Here is a 15,190-nt window from a genome sequence, read left to right as displayed (position 1 = left end):
CTCTTCAGGCGAAGAACGACGCAGCCACCACTGTAATCATCCGGTGCGAAGTGCTGGCTGCAAACATAGGTGCTACCTGTTTTAACATTAAAACTATGCCCTTCCTCTCTTCGGATTGCCTGTATCCATTTGGGTTTCAGGTTTGGATCCACAGGAAAAGAATGAAAAGAAAGGTAGGGCTGTTTTTGGTTGGAAGACGAACAGCCTGGAACACAACAGAAACTGCGACTCTTTGACTCTGCCATTTTTCGTATATGCCGCGGACCGCTATGATAACAGGAAGTTCTAATACACTTCATTGACGTATTTCCGTTCGAAAAATGCGGAAGTGCGAAAAAGGTCTATTGAACCAACTGAAGTTCCACAGCAGCCGCACAGTAGACAACAGCTGAGCTGAACAAAGTTTTGCGAAGGGTAAATAAATATCTTGTTGTTTGAATAAGTACTACTAAACATTGTCTATAAAGGCTCATATTTTATTTATTTGATGTCTGACTGACTCAGACATGTGGGATGTCGCCTGAGAGAGAGGGCTAGCATTTGCCATCTAGTCATAGCCAATACATAGCCAACACTTAAATAGCCTGTGCATATAGTAGCATTTCATCTTTTATAAAATGCGATTTTGGCCAAATGCATTTAACACAGGAAAAACTGAGCGATCCATCTATATAGCTACAAAAACTAGTTTGTAACCTGTAGATGAAAATGTAATGTGATGCCGGCAGCGGCAGGCGCTGTCGCCGTTTTAATGACGGACAAAAAAAAACTATATATTGATTAGTAATACAACAACATATAATTTGTTTTTACCATCGGAAAATCATAACAGGTGCGCCCCCGCGCTGTTTTGTACTGGAACTAACACATAGCGACGAGTGATCCTCGTCACCTAGATAACTATATTTCTAAGAACTTTCTTTTTTGATTTATGATTGCTGATACACTTAATTTATTAACATTTAGGCTAATCATGTTATGGTATACTCTCCGTTCGTCCTCACATGTATAAAATGTTGTAAAACATGGTTTTACCACAGTAATGTAGTAGTAACTAAAAAAAAATAGAAGATCACTGTGAAATCTTTATTTTTTATCATGCAGAATGTAATTCATGATTCATTCCAAGGCTTCATTTATTTGATCCAAAATACAGCAAAAATAGTTATATTGTGTAATATTTTTACAATTTTAAATAACTGTTTTCTATTTGAATATATTTTAAAATGTAATTTATTTTTGTGATCAAAGCTGAATTTTCAGCATCATTACTCCAGTTCAGTACTCTTCAGTGTCATGTGATCAGAACGCTTCAGAAACGCTTTTCACTGCAACTGTACTTTTCACACTATTTTTATTTATTTTTTCATTGCTGGCTTATTTTAGGGAAAGTGTAGTGAATAAGAGACCTTTAAGAGACCAACATCCCTGGTCCACCACAGTATCAAATTTTTGCCAGGTAGGCGAATACATGTTGGATATGTTGGGTATGTTTGTGTATGAGTCAAGTATTTTTTTCTCTATAAATGCAATTAAGTACACAAGAGCAATTCACAAACAAAGGACCCTACAAATAATACTGACAAAAAAACGTACTAAATAATCTTGATATAAAAAAAGGGAGGGGGGTGCCCTTTTTCAGTTTCAGCACATGCCCCTCAAGAGGTCTGTGCACGGCCCTGTCTGGACCTCTGCTTGGAAAACATAGAGGCCATGCCTCTCAGAACATTAATGAATACCCCTAACTTTTATCATAAAGAAATGCTTTATTGGTATGGTTTTGTAATATCTGCGTCACATGTTTACTTGTGTCAAGGTAGATTTTTGTCTTATTATAGGATAAGTTTTAAACAGAGTAATGGATCAAAACAAACAAATAACAGGATGTACATTAATTAACCTTACATTTTAACACATTTTTTTCTTTTTTTTACAAAGATTATAGAATAGATCAGTGGTTTTCAACCTGTGGTCCACGGTGGTATTGCAGGTGGGCCACCAATTATTTTCTGTTCATTTCCAGTCCATTCTAGGGCTGTGCGATTAAAAGAAAACGTCCTAAAATCACGATTTGAGCGTGCGCATATGCCTAACTCCAGGTTCACACACTGTCTGTGATGCGCCTTTTTTCTGAGCCAATGTTGACGGATCAGAGCATTCTCACTGCGGTAAAAGGCTAGAAATAAAAACGTTCTAAAATAATTCATGTCTAACACATGAGCATAGAGTGAATTTGTTAGTGAACAGGATGCAGTTTAAGTGAGAGGAGACACGTTTTAAGTGTGCACACTCTCTCCTCGCAAAGCAGCGTGTATCTGAGCAAGCACGACCGGTTTTGTGACAGAGCAAAGGAAATCTGCTGCGAACAGAGAGATTCGCACTTGTGCATTATTTTAATGTGCTTTCGTGTTATATTTATGCGCTCTCACTGCTGACCGCATACACATACTGTATACACACTGCAAACACCTGAGGCACTGCTACAATTAATGAGCTCTATGAACAATGCATGGCAAAAAAGAAAAAAAAGTCCCTGTATACAGGATTTTTTATTTATTTATTTATTTTGTCTATACATTTTTTTACATCTTCACTATAGTGATAATTTTGACTTATGTCGGTTCTAGAGATGTTACAACTTTTTGATAAAGCTCTGATTGGTTTTCTTTTGGAAATATGTTTCAAATTAATCCTGAATGCATTTATGACTGTAAAAGCACAGTTGCAAAATTGATCAAAAAAATCGCGATAGTTTTTTTTTTTTTTTGTCCATATCGCACAGCCCTAGTTTATTCAATAAATATAGTTTAAAAATCTATCTTATGAGTACCAAGTTATTAACCCAACAATAGCGGGGTCAGTTAATTTTTTTGAAGTGGGCCGCGCAAACATATGTGTTTGGTTGTGTGGACCGCGAGTTGAAAAAGGTTGGGAACCACTGGAATAGATTTTGTCTATAGCCAAGATTTCAATACCTGATGATCGTGAATGGGATTTTTTTTTTAGCGAGTCATTAAATGACGTGAGACTTCAGACTTGACTAGGACTCCAGCGATAAAGATTTCAGACTTCACTCAGACTCTAGCGATAAAGACTTCAGACTTGACTAGGACTCCAGCGATAAAGATTTCAGACTTGACTAGGACTCCAGCGATAAAGACTTCAGACTTGACTAGGACTCCAGCGATAAAGATTTCAGACTTGACTAGGACTCCAGCGATAAAGACTTCAGACTTGACTAGGACTCCAGCGATAAAGATTTCAGACTTGACTAGGACTCCAGCGATAAAGATTTCAGACTTGACTAGGACTCCAGCGATAAAGACTTCAGACTTGACTAGGACTCCAGCGATAAAAGACTTCAGACTTTACTCAGACTCTAGGTTAAAGACTTCAGACTTGACTAGGACTCCAGCGATAAAGACTTCAGACTTGACTAGGATTCGAGCGATAAAGACTTCAGACTTTACTCAGACTCCAAGTTAAAGACATGTGAACATCTCTCGTCACACTCAATCGAAAATAAAATTAGATTAAGCAGACCTAAATTACAAGAGCGATTTCACTTCTAGATTGCAAAAATAACAAAAAACACATCAGTGATGAATTTCTCAATTTTATCTCATGTAGAAACATTTGACAATAAACAATTAGCTTGATAATGTTTATGTAAGAATAATAAATTGTGTGTTTTTTTTTATATACCCAGCATCAAAAGTAGAACAGTTAGCAATAGAGCTTATCATTACTACAGTCTTTTGTAATTTAGCCCCAGGACTCCTTTAAAACCGGGTTTAGGTTTCCATTCCTACTTACAAGAGAAGCAAAGAAGGAGCAATCACAAGTCTACATGACAGTTTTTCTTGCATTTGCATTTCCAAAATACATATTAAGCAGAATAACTCAGTCATTTTAAAAATAACCAAGAACAATTTAAAAAAATAATCTCAGTCTCTCTTAAAGTGTTATAGTCTCTTTTTCAGCTTCCTGATCAAGAACAATTTGTGAAAATCTCCATTAATTCATGAAAGAGTAAGCAAACCACAAGTGACACACATGCATTATAAGATAATTGACCATAACATGAAACTCATAAAAAAACAGTGATATCATTAATATCATGCAGCAAAATGATACGCAATAATAAAATATTTTGACATTGTTCTTTGGGAAGGATCTCCATCTTTGAGTTGAACTGAATCTCAGAGTTCATCTGCTGGTTTTGAAGATTAACTTTATTCACTCTGATAACTTGATTCACTGTGATAACTTTAGATGTTTCTTTGTCATATCACTCGGAACGACTGGTTAGAAACAGATTAATCCAGATGATACTGCTTAATGCATTACCGTTTCAAGTTTGATGACAAGGCAGCATCAGATCTGAAAGTGCTGGATCTGAAGATGATCTACTTACTGTGTTTTTTGTGAATGTTTTTTGTATGACTGTGTAGAGAAGATAATTGATTGAAACACTTCCCACATTCAGTGCAGTAATACGGTTTCTCTCCAGTGTGGATCCTCTCATGTTTCTTCAGGTTTGCTGACTGACTGAATTTCTTGTCACAGTGTGAACACTTAAAAGGTTTCTCCCCAGTGTGGATCCTCTCATGTTTCTTCAGGTCTCCTGGATGACTGAATCTCTTGTCACAGTGTGAACACTTAAAAGGTTTCTCTCCAGTGTGGATGTACATGTGTACCTTAAGGTTTGCTAAGAATGAAAAACTCTTTCCACATTGATAACATATAAACAGCTTCTCTCCTGTATGAACTTTCATATGTGTCATAAGGTTTCCTTTGTGTGTAAAACTCTTCCCGCACTGACCACATGTGTACGGTTTCACTCCAGTGTGGATTAACTTGTGTTTCTTCAGGTTTCCTGACTGACTGAATCTCTTGTCACAGTGTGAACACTTGAAAGGTTTCTCTCCAGTGTGGGTGTTCATGTGCTGCTTAAGGTGAGTTAAAAGTGAAAAACTCCTTCCACATAGATTACAGAAGAAAAGTTTCTCTCCTGTATGAACTCTCATATGTGTCAAAAGGTTAGATTTTTTTGTAAAACTATTCCCACACTGACCACATGTGTGTGGTTTCTCTCCAGTGTGGATTAACTTGTGTTTATTCAGGTTTCCTGACCGACTGAATCTCTTGTCGCGCTGATCACAAGTGAAAGATTTCTCTCCAGTGTGGATCATCTCATGTGTTTTCAGACTTCCTGACCGACTGAATCTCTCGTCACATTGTGAACACTTGTACTCTTTCTCTCCAGTGTGGATTTTCATATGTACCTTAAGGCTTAACGATTGTGTGAAACACTTCCCGCACTGATCACAAGTGAATGGTTTCTCTCCTGTATGAACTCTCAAGTGAACATCAAGATTATATTTGCATGTCAAACTCTTTCCACACTGAGTGCAGGTGAAAAATTTCTTGGCTCCTCTTGTCTTTAAATCTTTCTGTTTGGTTTGAGAGCAACTCAAATGTTTTTCTGAAGTTTTGGCATGATTCTTCTCCTGAACTTCATTTAATTCTTCGTTCTCCTCACTTTCTTCAATAAACTCTAAAATAAATGCATAAACAGTTAATTTTTCAGTAACTTTGGGGGGAAAAAAAGAGACACGTAAAAGTACATAAAAGTGAACCCTGTTGTAACAGAGTAAAGACTATTTATGTTTAAAATGTAGTTCCTTTTGATGCAATTTTACAATTTATACTTCCCTGAAACTTTTGAGTTACACTGTATTCAAAATATGATTTTTTAAACATTATAGACAAAAACAGGGCTGGACGATTAATCGAAAAGTTATCGAAACTGAAATTCAGAACCTCTAACCGACGTAATTTTCCCATGACGGTTATTTCGGTTTTTTAATCCTGTTTATACTTCCCCCTTAAAAGCACATGTAGCCACATGACTCTGCCCCGTCCAGTCAGTGGCATAAAAGCAAAACACGGAGGTGAACGCCGGTTCAACACATAGTGATGGCGCAAGAGCGGTGAGCGTTGCCTCTTCACTAAACTTTGTCAGTTGTAATTGTTTTATGGTTTGGACATTCAAGCGATTTGATGATTGGATGTGTATTATTATATTCGAGCTACCATGTTCGCGCAGCTGCATTGTGGCACTAACACTCATATAAACTGTTGCTGTGAAGATTGCACGCACAGAGGAACGCAGAAACTAGTTGCCTGCGCTGTCCTGTGATTTATCACTAAAGTAGCTTAGAATCTCAAACCTTATTATAGAATATTTTTCTACTTTTGAAGGAACTAGGCTATTTACAAAAATATAGAGACGGTATGACTAATTTACACACGCAATCACTTGTGTCTCGTACTGGTGCTGTGCAACCCTTTACATTGCGAGTAATCACTGGCTTTTAGCCATTGGCTAATAAGTTCTTAGATTTTACTCACCAAGTGTGTGTGTTCAAGGCTATTATAAGATTAGCACATTTTTACTCGCTGAACACAGACTAAGAGCTTCAGAGTTCTCTCTCCATCAAGCTAGCTGTACTTTTCAGTTCATCTCAATGGATGCACAGCGCACCTGTATTTGATGCTCTGTAAACTCGGTGTGAAGGCGCTCGACTCTCCGTGGCTTTACTGATAGCGCGGTTTCTCACACATTCAAAGAGAGAGAGAGCGAGGGTCTTCCCACGCTGAATCGACACACTACATCTAAACTATATTCTTTGTTATCTTCTCCTGTCAAAATAATGGAGGTCATTTAGAATTATTCAACTTTTTCGAACAAGCAGAAGATATGCCGGTTTCTCCGGTAGTGGGCGGAGCTAACTCGCAAATTTCATTGGCTGGCGTTGATCTAGTACCCGTCCCTGTTTTGATTTCAGCAAATCAGTTCGACCGAACCCAGACAACGTGATTAATATTCATGAACCCAGCAGCTCATCAATCCATAGTGCACTGTATATTGTTAGTATGGTAGTAGAATTAGTAGTAGTATTATCTTTTAATAATAATTAATATGATCGATTTTTTTTTTTACAGAAACCCTCAATGACCAAATATATCTTAAGCATCACCACCAGTCTTAAGTACAGTTAACATGACAAATATGCATTCATTTATGGTTACCAAGTTTTAGTTCTAATCAGTAAAGTTCTATCATTAAATAAATGCCATACACAGCCTTTCCTTTAGATCGGCATGTTTGAATGCAGGAAAATACACAGTTTATGCATTCAGCAAATACATTTTCTGTTGGGCGTTGGACCTTGTTGCGAAACAAAGTACTACATCGTAGATCTGGAGCCATTTCCATTCATGTCACCAATCCACATTTGTACAAGTTCCCGTGTAAGGTCCAGACACTAAGGCCCAAGGAAGGTATCCGGTGCTGGATGAAGGTTTCCTGCGTGTTCGGTCTTTCAGCGCGTAGAGTTATTCAGTTTAGGTTAAACTCAAATCTGACTCCATTATTTATTTAATCTGACTCCATTTTAGTATGACCTTGAATTTAGGATGAAATGCAAATTGGTTGTATGCCTTTTTAATGAGTATTCTTCTGACATTTGATTATTCTAGTTAACTCTTTACTTTTATAGTAAACCATTCATTCGGGTGCTCATGTTGCTATCAAGGATTCAACGTAATCTACTAGAGTCAATAATTATAGAGTAAAACACAATAAAATCAAATCTAACAATTTATTATCACACAGGTAAATATGTATTCTTCCAATTACATATCCAATTGAAAACACATCAAATCATATCAATACAAAACATCAAATTCTCAAAGATGAATCTAAAATCGAAATATGCATACCTGACCTTAGGAAATACATAGTATGAAGTGAAGAGACACACAACACACTACGGGCTTTCTGGCTACAGAAATCGCCCTGATCCTCTTGCTGCAATCGTTTAAATACCTCGGACCAAGACAAACATCCCCCGAGATGGAGACAGAAACTAACAATAGGAATTTGCATTAAGTCAGGTCCCAGACCAGGGTAGTTTACACCTCAAAGGGAACATAAGGTAATTTACATGGAAGACCCTGGGAAGGGGCACTCCCTCCCATTACAGTAGGCAAAATATCTCTTAATTCTTAGGAAATGAATTATTTTTGAATCTACTTTTGTAAGACTGAGACAATTTAAATGATACCAGACATGAGTGTTAGTTCACTTGCGTTGACATTTTCATGTGATAATTTTGAGCTGATTGAGTAGAAGGAAGAATGGGTGAAGGGATTTAAAATGAAACAAATGGCCATAAGGGTAGGAGGTCTCCTGCTCCTCCACTTTGTGGGGTGTCTCGAAGATGCCCGTGTGTGTTTGTATTGTCTGTTTCTCAGGAGATCAAAATATCTCAGGTTCTTTCATCCTTACAGATGCCTCTAAGGTTCATCAAATTCCTTGACACGTCTGTGTATAATTGCTCTTGATGCCTTGACCCCAGCCTCAGTCCATTCCTTGTGAAGTTCACTCAAATTCTTGAATTGATTTTGTTTGACAATCCTCATAAGGCTGCGGTTCTCTCGGTTTGTCTTTTCCTTCTACTCAACTTTCTGTTAACATGCTTGGATACAGCACTCTGTGAACAGCCAGTTTTGGCAATGAATGTTTGTGGCTTACCCTCCTTGTGAAGGGTGTCAATAGCCGCATTTCCACTGTCAGGCCAGTGCGAGCCAGGGCTTAAACCGGGCCAGGCGGGGCTCATAGCCTCGAGCCAGTAGCACGGAGGCCAGAATAGCGCAGGGTTTCCACCGTGGAGCCTGAAGCTCCACTGCGCGTCACTTTCTATTTTATTTATTTATTTTTAACGCTTATGAAAATAGCCTGCTTATTCAGTCGAGTCTGTTTCTGTTTGTTTGTAGTCACAGTGGCCTATACTTCACATTAAGAATGAATGATAATTTATTTTTATAAAGGCTCCCGAACAAAAACATTATTATATTTTTATGATAGGCTACGTGAAGCTAAACTCTCGAGACGAGGCTTGTGACAGATAATATACTAAATGAATACACGATTGTGATAGAGAATAAGAAGCTGACGTCTGATTTCTTCAAGCGGTCATATTTTACCATGTTTAATGTTAATGCCCAGCGTGCATAGTCTTTTACATCGCTTATAAATATTTCTGCCTTGTATGGTGATTATAATCCACATTGGATCAAGTTATTTCAAACACTTGCTGCTGACTGAAAGTGAGTTTTGAGCTCAACTTATTTAAAAAAAGTGTTTAATGCTGGTGTTAAAGCTGTAAAGAAATGATCCACAGCACAGACTCTCTATTTTTATAAAAGCTCCCGAACAAAAATCATTATTATATTTTGATGATATGCAATGAAGAGCTAAACTCTTGAAACGAGACGACAGATAAAATGTTACTTAATAAATACACAATTGTGATAGAGAATAAGAAGCTGATGTCTGAATTCTCCAAGTGGTTGCATTTACCATGTTTACCATGGTAATGTTAATGTTTAGCGTGCATAGTCTTTGACATCGCTTATAAATATTTCTGCCTTGTTTAGGGATTATAATCCACATTGGATCAAGTTATTTCAAACACTTGCTGCTTACTGAAAGTGAGTTTTGAGCTCAACTGATTTTAAAAAGTATTTAATGCTGGTGTTACAGCTGTTATCTTTCTGAAATGATCCGCGCTGACGCTCTCCAGACGCTGAGAAACTCCACCTTTGTTCATAACCCCTCCTCTAGCCCCAGCTGGCCCGCTTTGGCCCAAGGATTTCGTCGGGCCGAAAAAACCTGGCCGTTGGCCCCGAGGAAGCCCCGGCGAGGCACAATCAAGCCCCGGAAGTGACAGTGGAAACGCGACTGGCCCTGGCACGCACTAGCACGCCCGGTTTAAGCTTGCCAGTGGGAACGCGGCTAATGATTGTCTTCTGGACAACTGTCAGATCAGCAGTCTTTATATGAACGATATGAACATTGAGCCATGAGATGTTCAGTTTGAAGTCCTTAAAACACTTAATTTAGATTTTCTTTTTAATTTATCTTGAGATGTTTTGAGTTTAAATTTCAGCTCAATTAAGCACTTTAAGCACCAATACTTTTATTTTAGAATTGTCCTTCAAATAATGAACTTTATGTTGACCAGACTGTTAGATAATCATTTAGGCTACAAGTCAATAATGCCTATATGCCAAAATAAAATATAAAAAAATAAATTGTGGTGTTAATAGAGAGTTATTGACATATTTACATATTAATTCATCATCTACTTTTCATGGTTAAACCGGATGTAATTTCCTAAAGGAAATGGCGTTATGCAAAGTCTAGCCTAATTACTTTGAGGCTGATGAAGTGTTAATTGTTAAAAGTAAGGTTGTGCTTGCAATATATGAGAGTTGTTGAGCAGACTCTCTTCACAGAGTGAGGAGGCAATTTTCTCAGCTTCTTCAAAAGCAAGGGAAAGATGATTAAGGCAAGTTCATAATTCCATCATGTTATCACTTATTTTATTTTATTACTAAGAGTAAAAGAATGTTGTTTTTTGTAGTTGTTGAAACTTAGAGGGATAGGAGAGCATCATTCTATTGAGAATTGATGTGTTTTTTTATGCATATGATTATGTGTTCATATTTTAAGAAAACTATTGATGTCTGTGTATTTCATTGCAGAACTCAACCAACTTTGAAGTTGTCTGATTTAGAGTGTCATCATTCTTGGTAGCTTTCTGAAAGCAATCTATTTATTAAAAAAAAAAAAAATTCACATACTAGTGCTGTCATTATAGCATTCTAGAGCGCTGTGGTAGACAGAGACGTTAAAGGGTTAGTTCACCCAAAATTATCTTTCAAGCTGTTTAATGGCATTCAGCAGGTGTTGCAGTGCTTCAGTCCAAAAGAAGTGGAATAAAAAACAATGAACATGGAAAAACAACTGTGCCCTTGGCAACACTGGTTCAGATGGAGAACACAGAGCCATAGTTCACTGACAATCTACACAAAGTCGCTTTCAAAATCGCAGGCGATTCCTTGCAATTTTGAAAGTGATTTTGTGTAGATTATCAATGAACTGATGTCAAAATAGCCGTCCTGGCAAGTAACTTTGTAGATTTAACAATTATTTATCTATATTGAATTTATACACTGGAGTACAGATGCACCAATCAACCAGACTTTTTTTATTCATATTTTAGACTATCTTGTTCTGTGCTTGCACACAATCAATGGCCATTTGAGTGGAAATGCTATTATGTAAATGGCCATTTACACAGGCCAGAGATGCTGAAGACGGACACAAAGAGGAGAAAATACAGTAACAGACAGAACAAGATCACCATTCACGTTGCGTGAAATATATGAAGGAAATCCAAACATTGAAATTTATATGAATTTTAAATTCATATAAAAGTCAGGTTATTCTGTTTTTGAAATTATACAGTCTAAATGTAAATCAAACATTGCAAATATACTCTCAAAATATTTTAACTTTAATCTTTATTCATGAAACATTTTGACATTGTTCTTGAAACATTTTGACTTTATTTTGTTTAAATATTACAACTTTAATCTCGTAATCTTATATTTAATCTTATATTCTAAAACGCTCTCGTATGGTTCGGCAAGCACTAGGACAGATTTAATATTTAAATCTGACAACGCATCTTGAAAATAAATTACTATAATTAACACGTAAAACAAACAGGGTTCGGATAATGTATGTTTTTGTTGATGGATGCACATTCTGGCTTCCCAATACATTAGGACTACAGCAATGAAAAAAGAAAACAGGTGCTGATAGCGCACAGGCATAGGTGAGACCAGAACGTCACACACTGATATTTGTCTTTAAACTAAACTGATGTAAGCTTTGCCAGTGTAAACATTTAAGAGCCAGAAGACATGAGCTTGTGTGCGCAGTGAAAAGATTTGTGCATGTGTTCATCTGAAGCATGCCAACCTGTGCCTCAAAACACACACAACATTAAGCTTTCTCTGAAGTATTGTGTTTACATGGACAAATTCATACAAAAATGTTCCCGTCTTGGTAAGTATACTATAGCAGACATAGCCGGCTGAACGTAATTACAGTGGCTTAAAGTGACAGCACTTTCTTAATATTAATCAAACGGCAACAACACAGAAATCACTAACTGCTTTTTTTATTTTAATTAAGATTAATATTTAATTCATAGAGTCAAATATGCAATGCTGTTTTACATTTCATTACTTTATAAAATGTCTGTATTTAAAAACTGTTAGACCTAAAAAAAAAAAAAAAAACTGAAAATCACTGTTCATTTTATTAGAATCTTTATTCCATTATTTGTGCGGTTGCTTGTAGTTAGATTATTTTTATTTAACAGTATAGTTTTCCCCTAAACATAGCACATACCAAATTGTACCAAAACCGTGACTCTAAAACCGAACCTTGAGTGAGTTTTACCATTCCACCCCAAGTGAGTAGTATCTAACTTAAAGCCATAAAAAGTTTTAAATATGTTAAATGGTATAGGAAAAGTCTTAATTATAATTTCAAGAGGTCTTACAGTTGGGGACAGAAGGACAGCTGGATCAGACTTCAAAAGGCAATGATGTCATTGAATAAATATGAGTGCTGCAGTTAAAACGCAGGGCGGATGTCTTTATTTTAATCTAACTGAAGAAAACCGACTGTCCTCAGAAATGTGTAGTTGCCATTTTTATTTATTTAAACCTATAATTCCTGATAAAGCAACATTTATAAGTGCAAAGTTGCTGTATGTACTGCTGTTATCGGGGAAACTGCAATATTCCAACAACCACCTCATTGCAAAAGAATGAATTTGCATTTCCAACATGCCTTTCTTGCAGTTTATATTTAGATCAATGCAAATATCAACTTATGTTTTCATCCAACAAACAGTTGTAAATGAGAAAGAAGTTAATGTGCCTTCCAAAAATCTAAACAATTAAGATGCTTAATTTATCCTTTTTCATAAAAATGGTCTAAAGGCTGAAATGCTGTTGTATAAGATTTTTGTTTTTGTGGAAACCTGTATCTTAACTGTAAATCATGTAATTTTATGGCTTAATACTGTTTTACTATAGACATTGTCCAACACCACTCATACGGTGTTATTTTTTTACTTGTGCAGCTCTTAAAATGGGTCACAAATTGCCTTAAATGTATTATCTTTTAAATCTGTAGATATCCTGTATATAATATATATATAATCGAGCAGCCACAGCAAAAGCTGTAGTCTAGATGAAGAATAAACACAAACCTTCTTGTTCCTCCTGTTTAATTCTCCAGGTTTCTGGTTCCTCGCGTTTTATTCTCAAGGTTTCTGGTTCCTCATAATTTATTCTCCATGTTTCTGGTTCCTCGTGTGTTATTCTCCAGGTTTCTGGTTCCTCGTGTTTTATTCTCCAGGTTTCTGGTTCACTTGTATTTTCTTCACTCTCTTCTTTAACCAACTCCATCTTCACAGCAGCAGATCTCAATTCAGATGATAATCCTCCAGATATTCCTGCTTGCTTCAGAACGTAGTCAAGACTACGGGGATAATAGACTATTACAGGTATTTACTTACCGATTCAAAAACTGTTTTCTATTTAAAGAAATAATTCTAAAAGCTTAGCATCACGACAGAACAACAGAGGAAGCGGTGCACTAATCTTCTTCCTCTGTGGTTTAAAGGTGTTTGGCAAACAAACATATGTGTTTTAGCGCCAAACGCTGGACTGGAGAGAGAAGCGACGAGAGGAGAAAAATAATAAGGGGAAATTTCATAGAAATTACTCGGTGCGTGCATCTATAACGTGCGCTGTTTCCTTCTTCTTCTTCTTCTTCTTCTTCTTCTTCTTCTTCTTCTTCTTCTTCTTCTTCTTCTTCTTCTTTATAAAAAGCACAAATAGACGAAAGAGAATTAAAATTAACTTTTTATTATTATATTATTTAAAAGCCCATGCTATGAGGGCTTTTAAATAATATCACAATGAGGACGAAAACATTCCTATAAAAAAAAAAAATCAAGCTTGTCCAGTGGCTTTTTACAGTGATTTAATATTTAGTGAAGTTTTGACCATATGATAAAATAAAAACACTATTGCTGTGAAGATCACTAAGTTTATTTGTTCACTTTATTCATTAGCCTTGACATAATTGTATTAACAGTTGCTTGTGTGCAGAATGATTCCAGTCAGTTCACCAGTCAGTCAAACTATCTGTTCCCAAAATAAATGTACATAAAAACAACAAGTGCATCATTTCTTTTTTATTTAGTCATTCATATGAATTATGTAAATGACATTCAACGGCTATTTGAATTATACTTAAATATAAACATTCACTCTGTTATAAAACTACATCATTATGCAAAGTCACACATTTGCTCTGGGAGAGTCTACATAAACAAGAGCTGAGATCATTCTATGGCATCATTTTTTTAAGGTAAATGTGTTTAAAGCTATGGAATTAACCAACTAATAAATCAAACAAAATCATATTATGTGCATATTAATAAATGCAGTAAAAACAACAACTGTTAACAGATAGCAATGCAAGTACAGGAAATATTAATGCATATTTTTAATGCAAACTTCAGCAAACATATCTGGAACTAATGCTTCTGCTCATTTTATATTGTTGGTCTGATTTCACTTCATGGATCCGACGGTGATATCTAGTCTCTTCCATCCTGTTCAGCTCACGTCTTGTAGATCTGATGTCATAAACAATAAAAGCAACAGCAGCCACGCCCACCAGAGCAGAGATGACCAATCGGATCACAGGTTCAATAAAAACACAACAGTGGTTTGCTGAAAAAAGAGAAACATCAATCCGAATTGTGCATTTAACTCCTTTTTAATTAGGCTTACAGGTTTTGTGGGTTATATTATCAAGCATTCATTGCGAAGGAAAAATATCCACAAGCTTTACTGTCTGGATGTTTGAGTGTGTTTGCACACACTCCCCAAACTTGCCAAAACAGCATTAGCTAGAACTGTATGACATAATTAACATCATTCTTTTACAACTCTTTTAAAAGCCTCTTCTGTAATCTAAATGAAATAATGATCCATGATTCAATTATTATTATTTTTAATTACTTTATGCATAAAAACCCAGCCATGAATAACATTACATTTATCCCATGACGTTATAGCTCTCTTTTTTAACATTATAAAGGGCTCACATACTGTCCATTCTTTTTTTAATTGTTTTACATAAATAACTGCTCACCTTGTAACTCTAAACTTA

At 36.2% G+C, this 15,190-nt stretch overlaps 1 protein-coding gene across 1 annotated transcript; it reads right to left on the bottom strand.

The window, feature by feature from the left end:
- Window positions 1-3,603: 3,603 nt before the first annotated feature.
- Window positions 3,604-13,606, bottom strand: LOC113096989 (gastrula zinc finger protein XlCGF57.1-like). Its single transcript, XM_026262213.1, has 2 exons — window positions 13,212-13,606; window positions 3,604-5,560 (listed from the first exon to the last, which is right to left on the bottom strand). Exons 1-2 carry the CDS (start codon window positions 13,408-13,410, stop codon window positions 4,410-4,412), a joined length of 1,350 nt encoding a protein of 449 aa, XP_026117998.1. The 5' UTR covers window positions 13,411-13,606; the 3' UTR covers window positions 3,604-4,409.
- Window positions 13,607-15,190: the final 1,584 nt, after the last annotated feature.

This window comes from Carassius auratus, unplaced genomic scaffold (assembly GCF_003368295.1).
Source record: "Carassius auratus strain Wakin unplaced genomic scaffold, ASM336829v1 scaf_tig00216060, whole genome shotgun sequence".
Lineage (NCBI taxonomy): Eukaryota > Metazoa > Chordata > Actinopteri > Cypriniformes > Cyprinidae > Carassius > Carassius auratus.
Note: the sequence above shows the minus strand (reverse complement) of the source record. Positions and strands in the feature narration are given on the sequence as shown.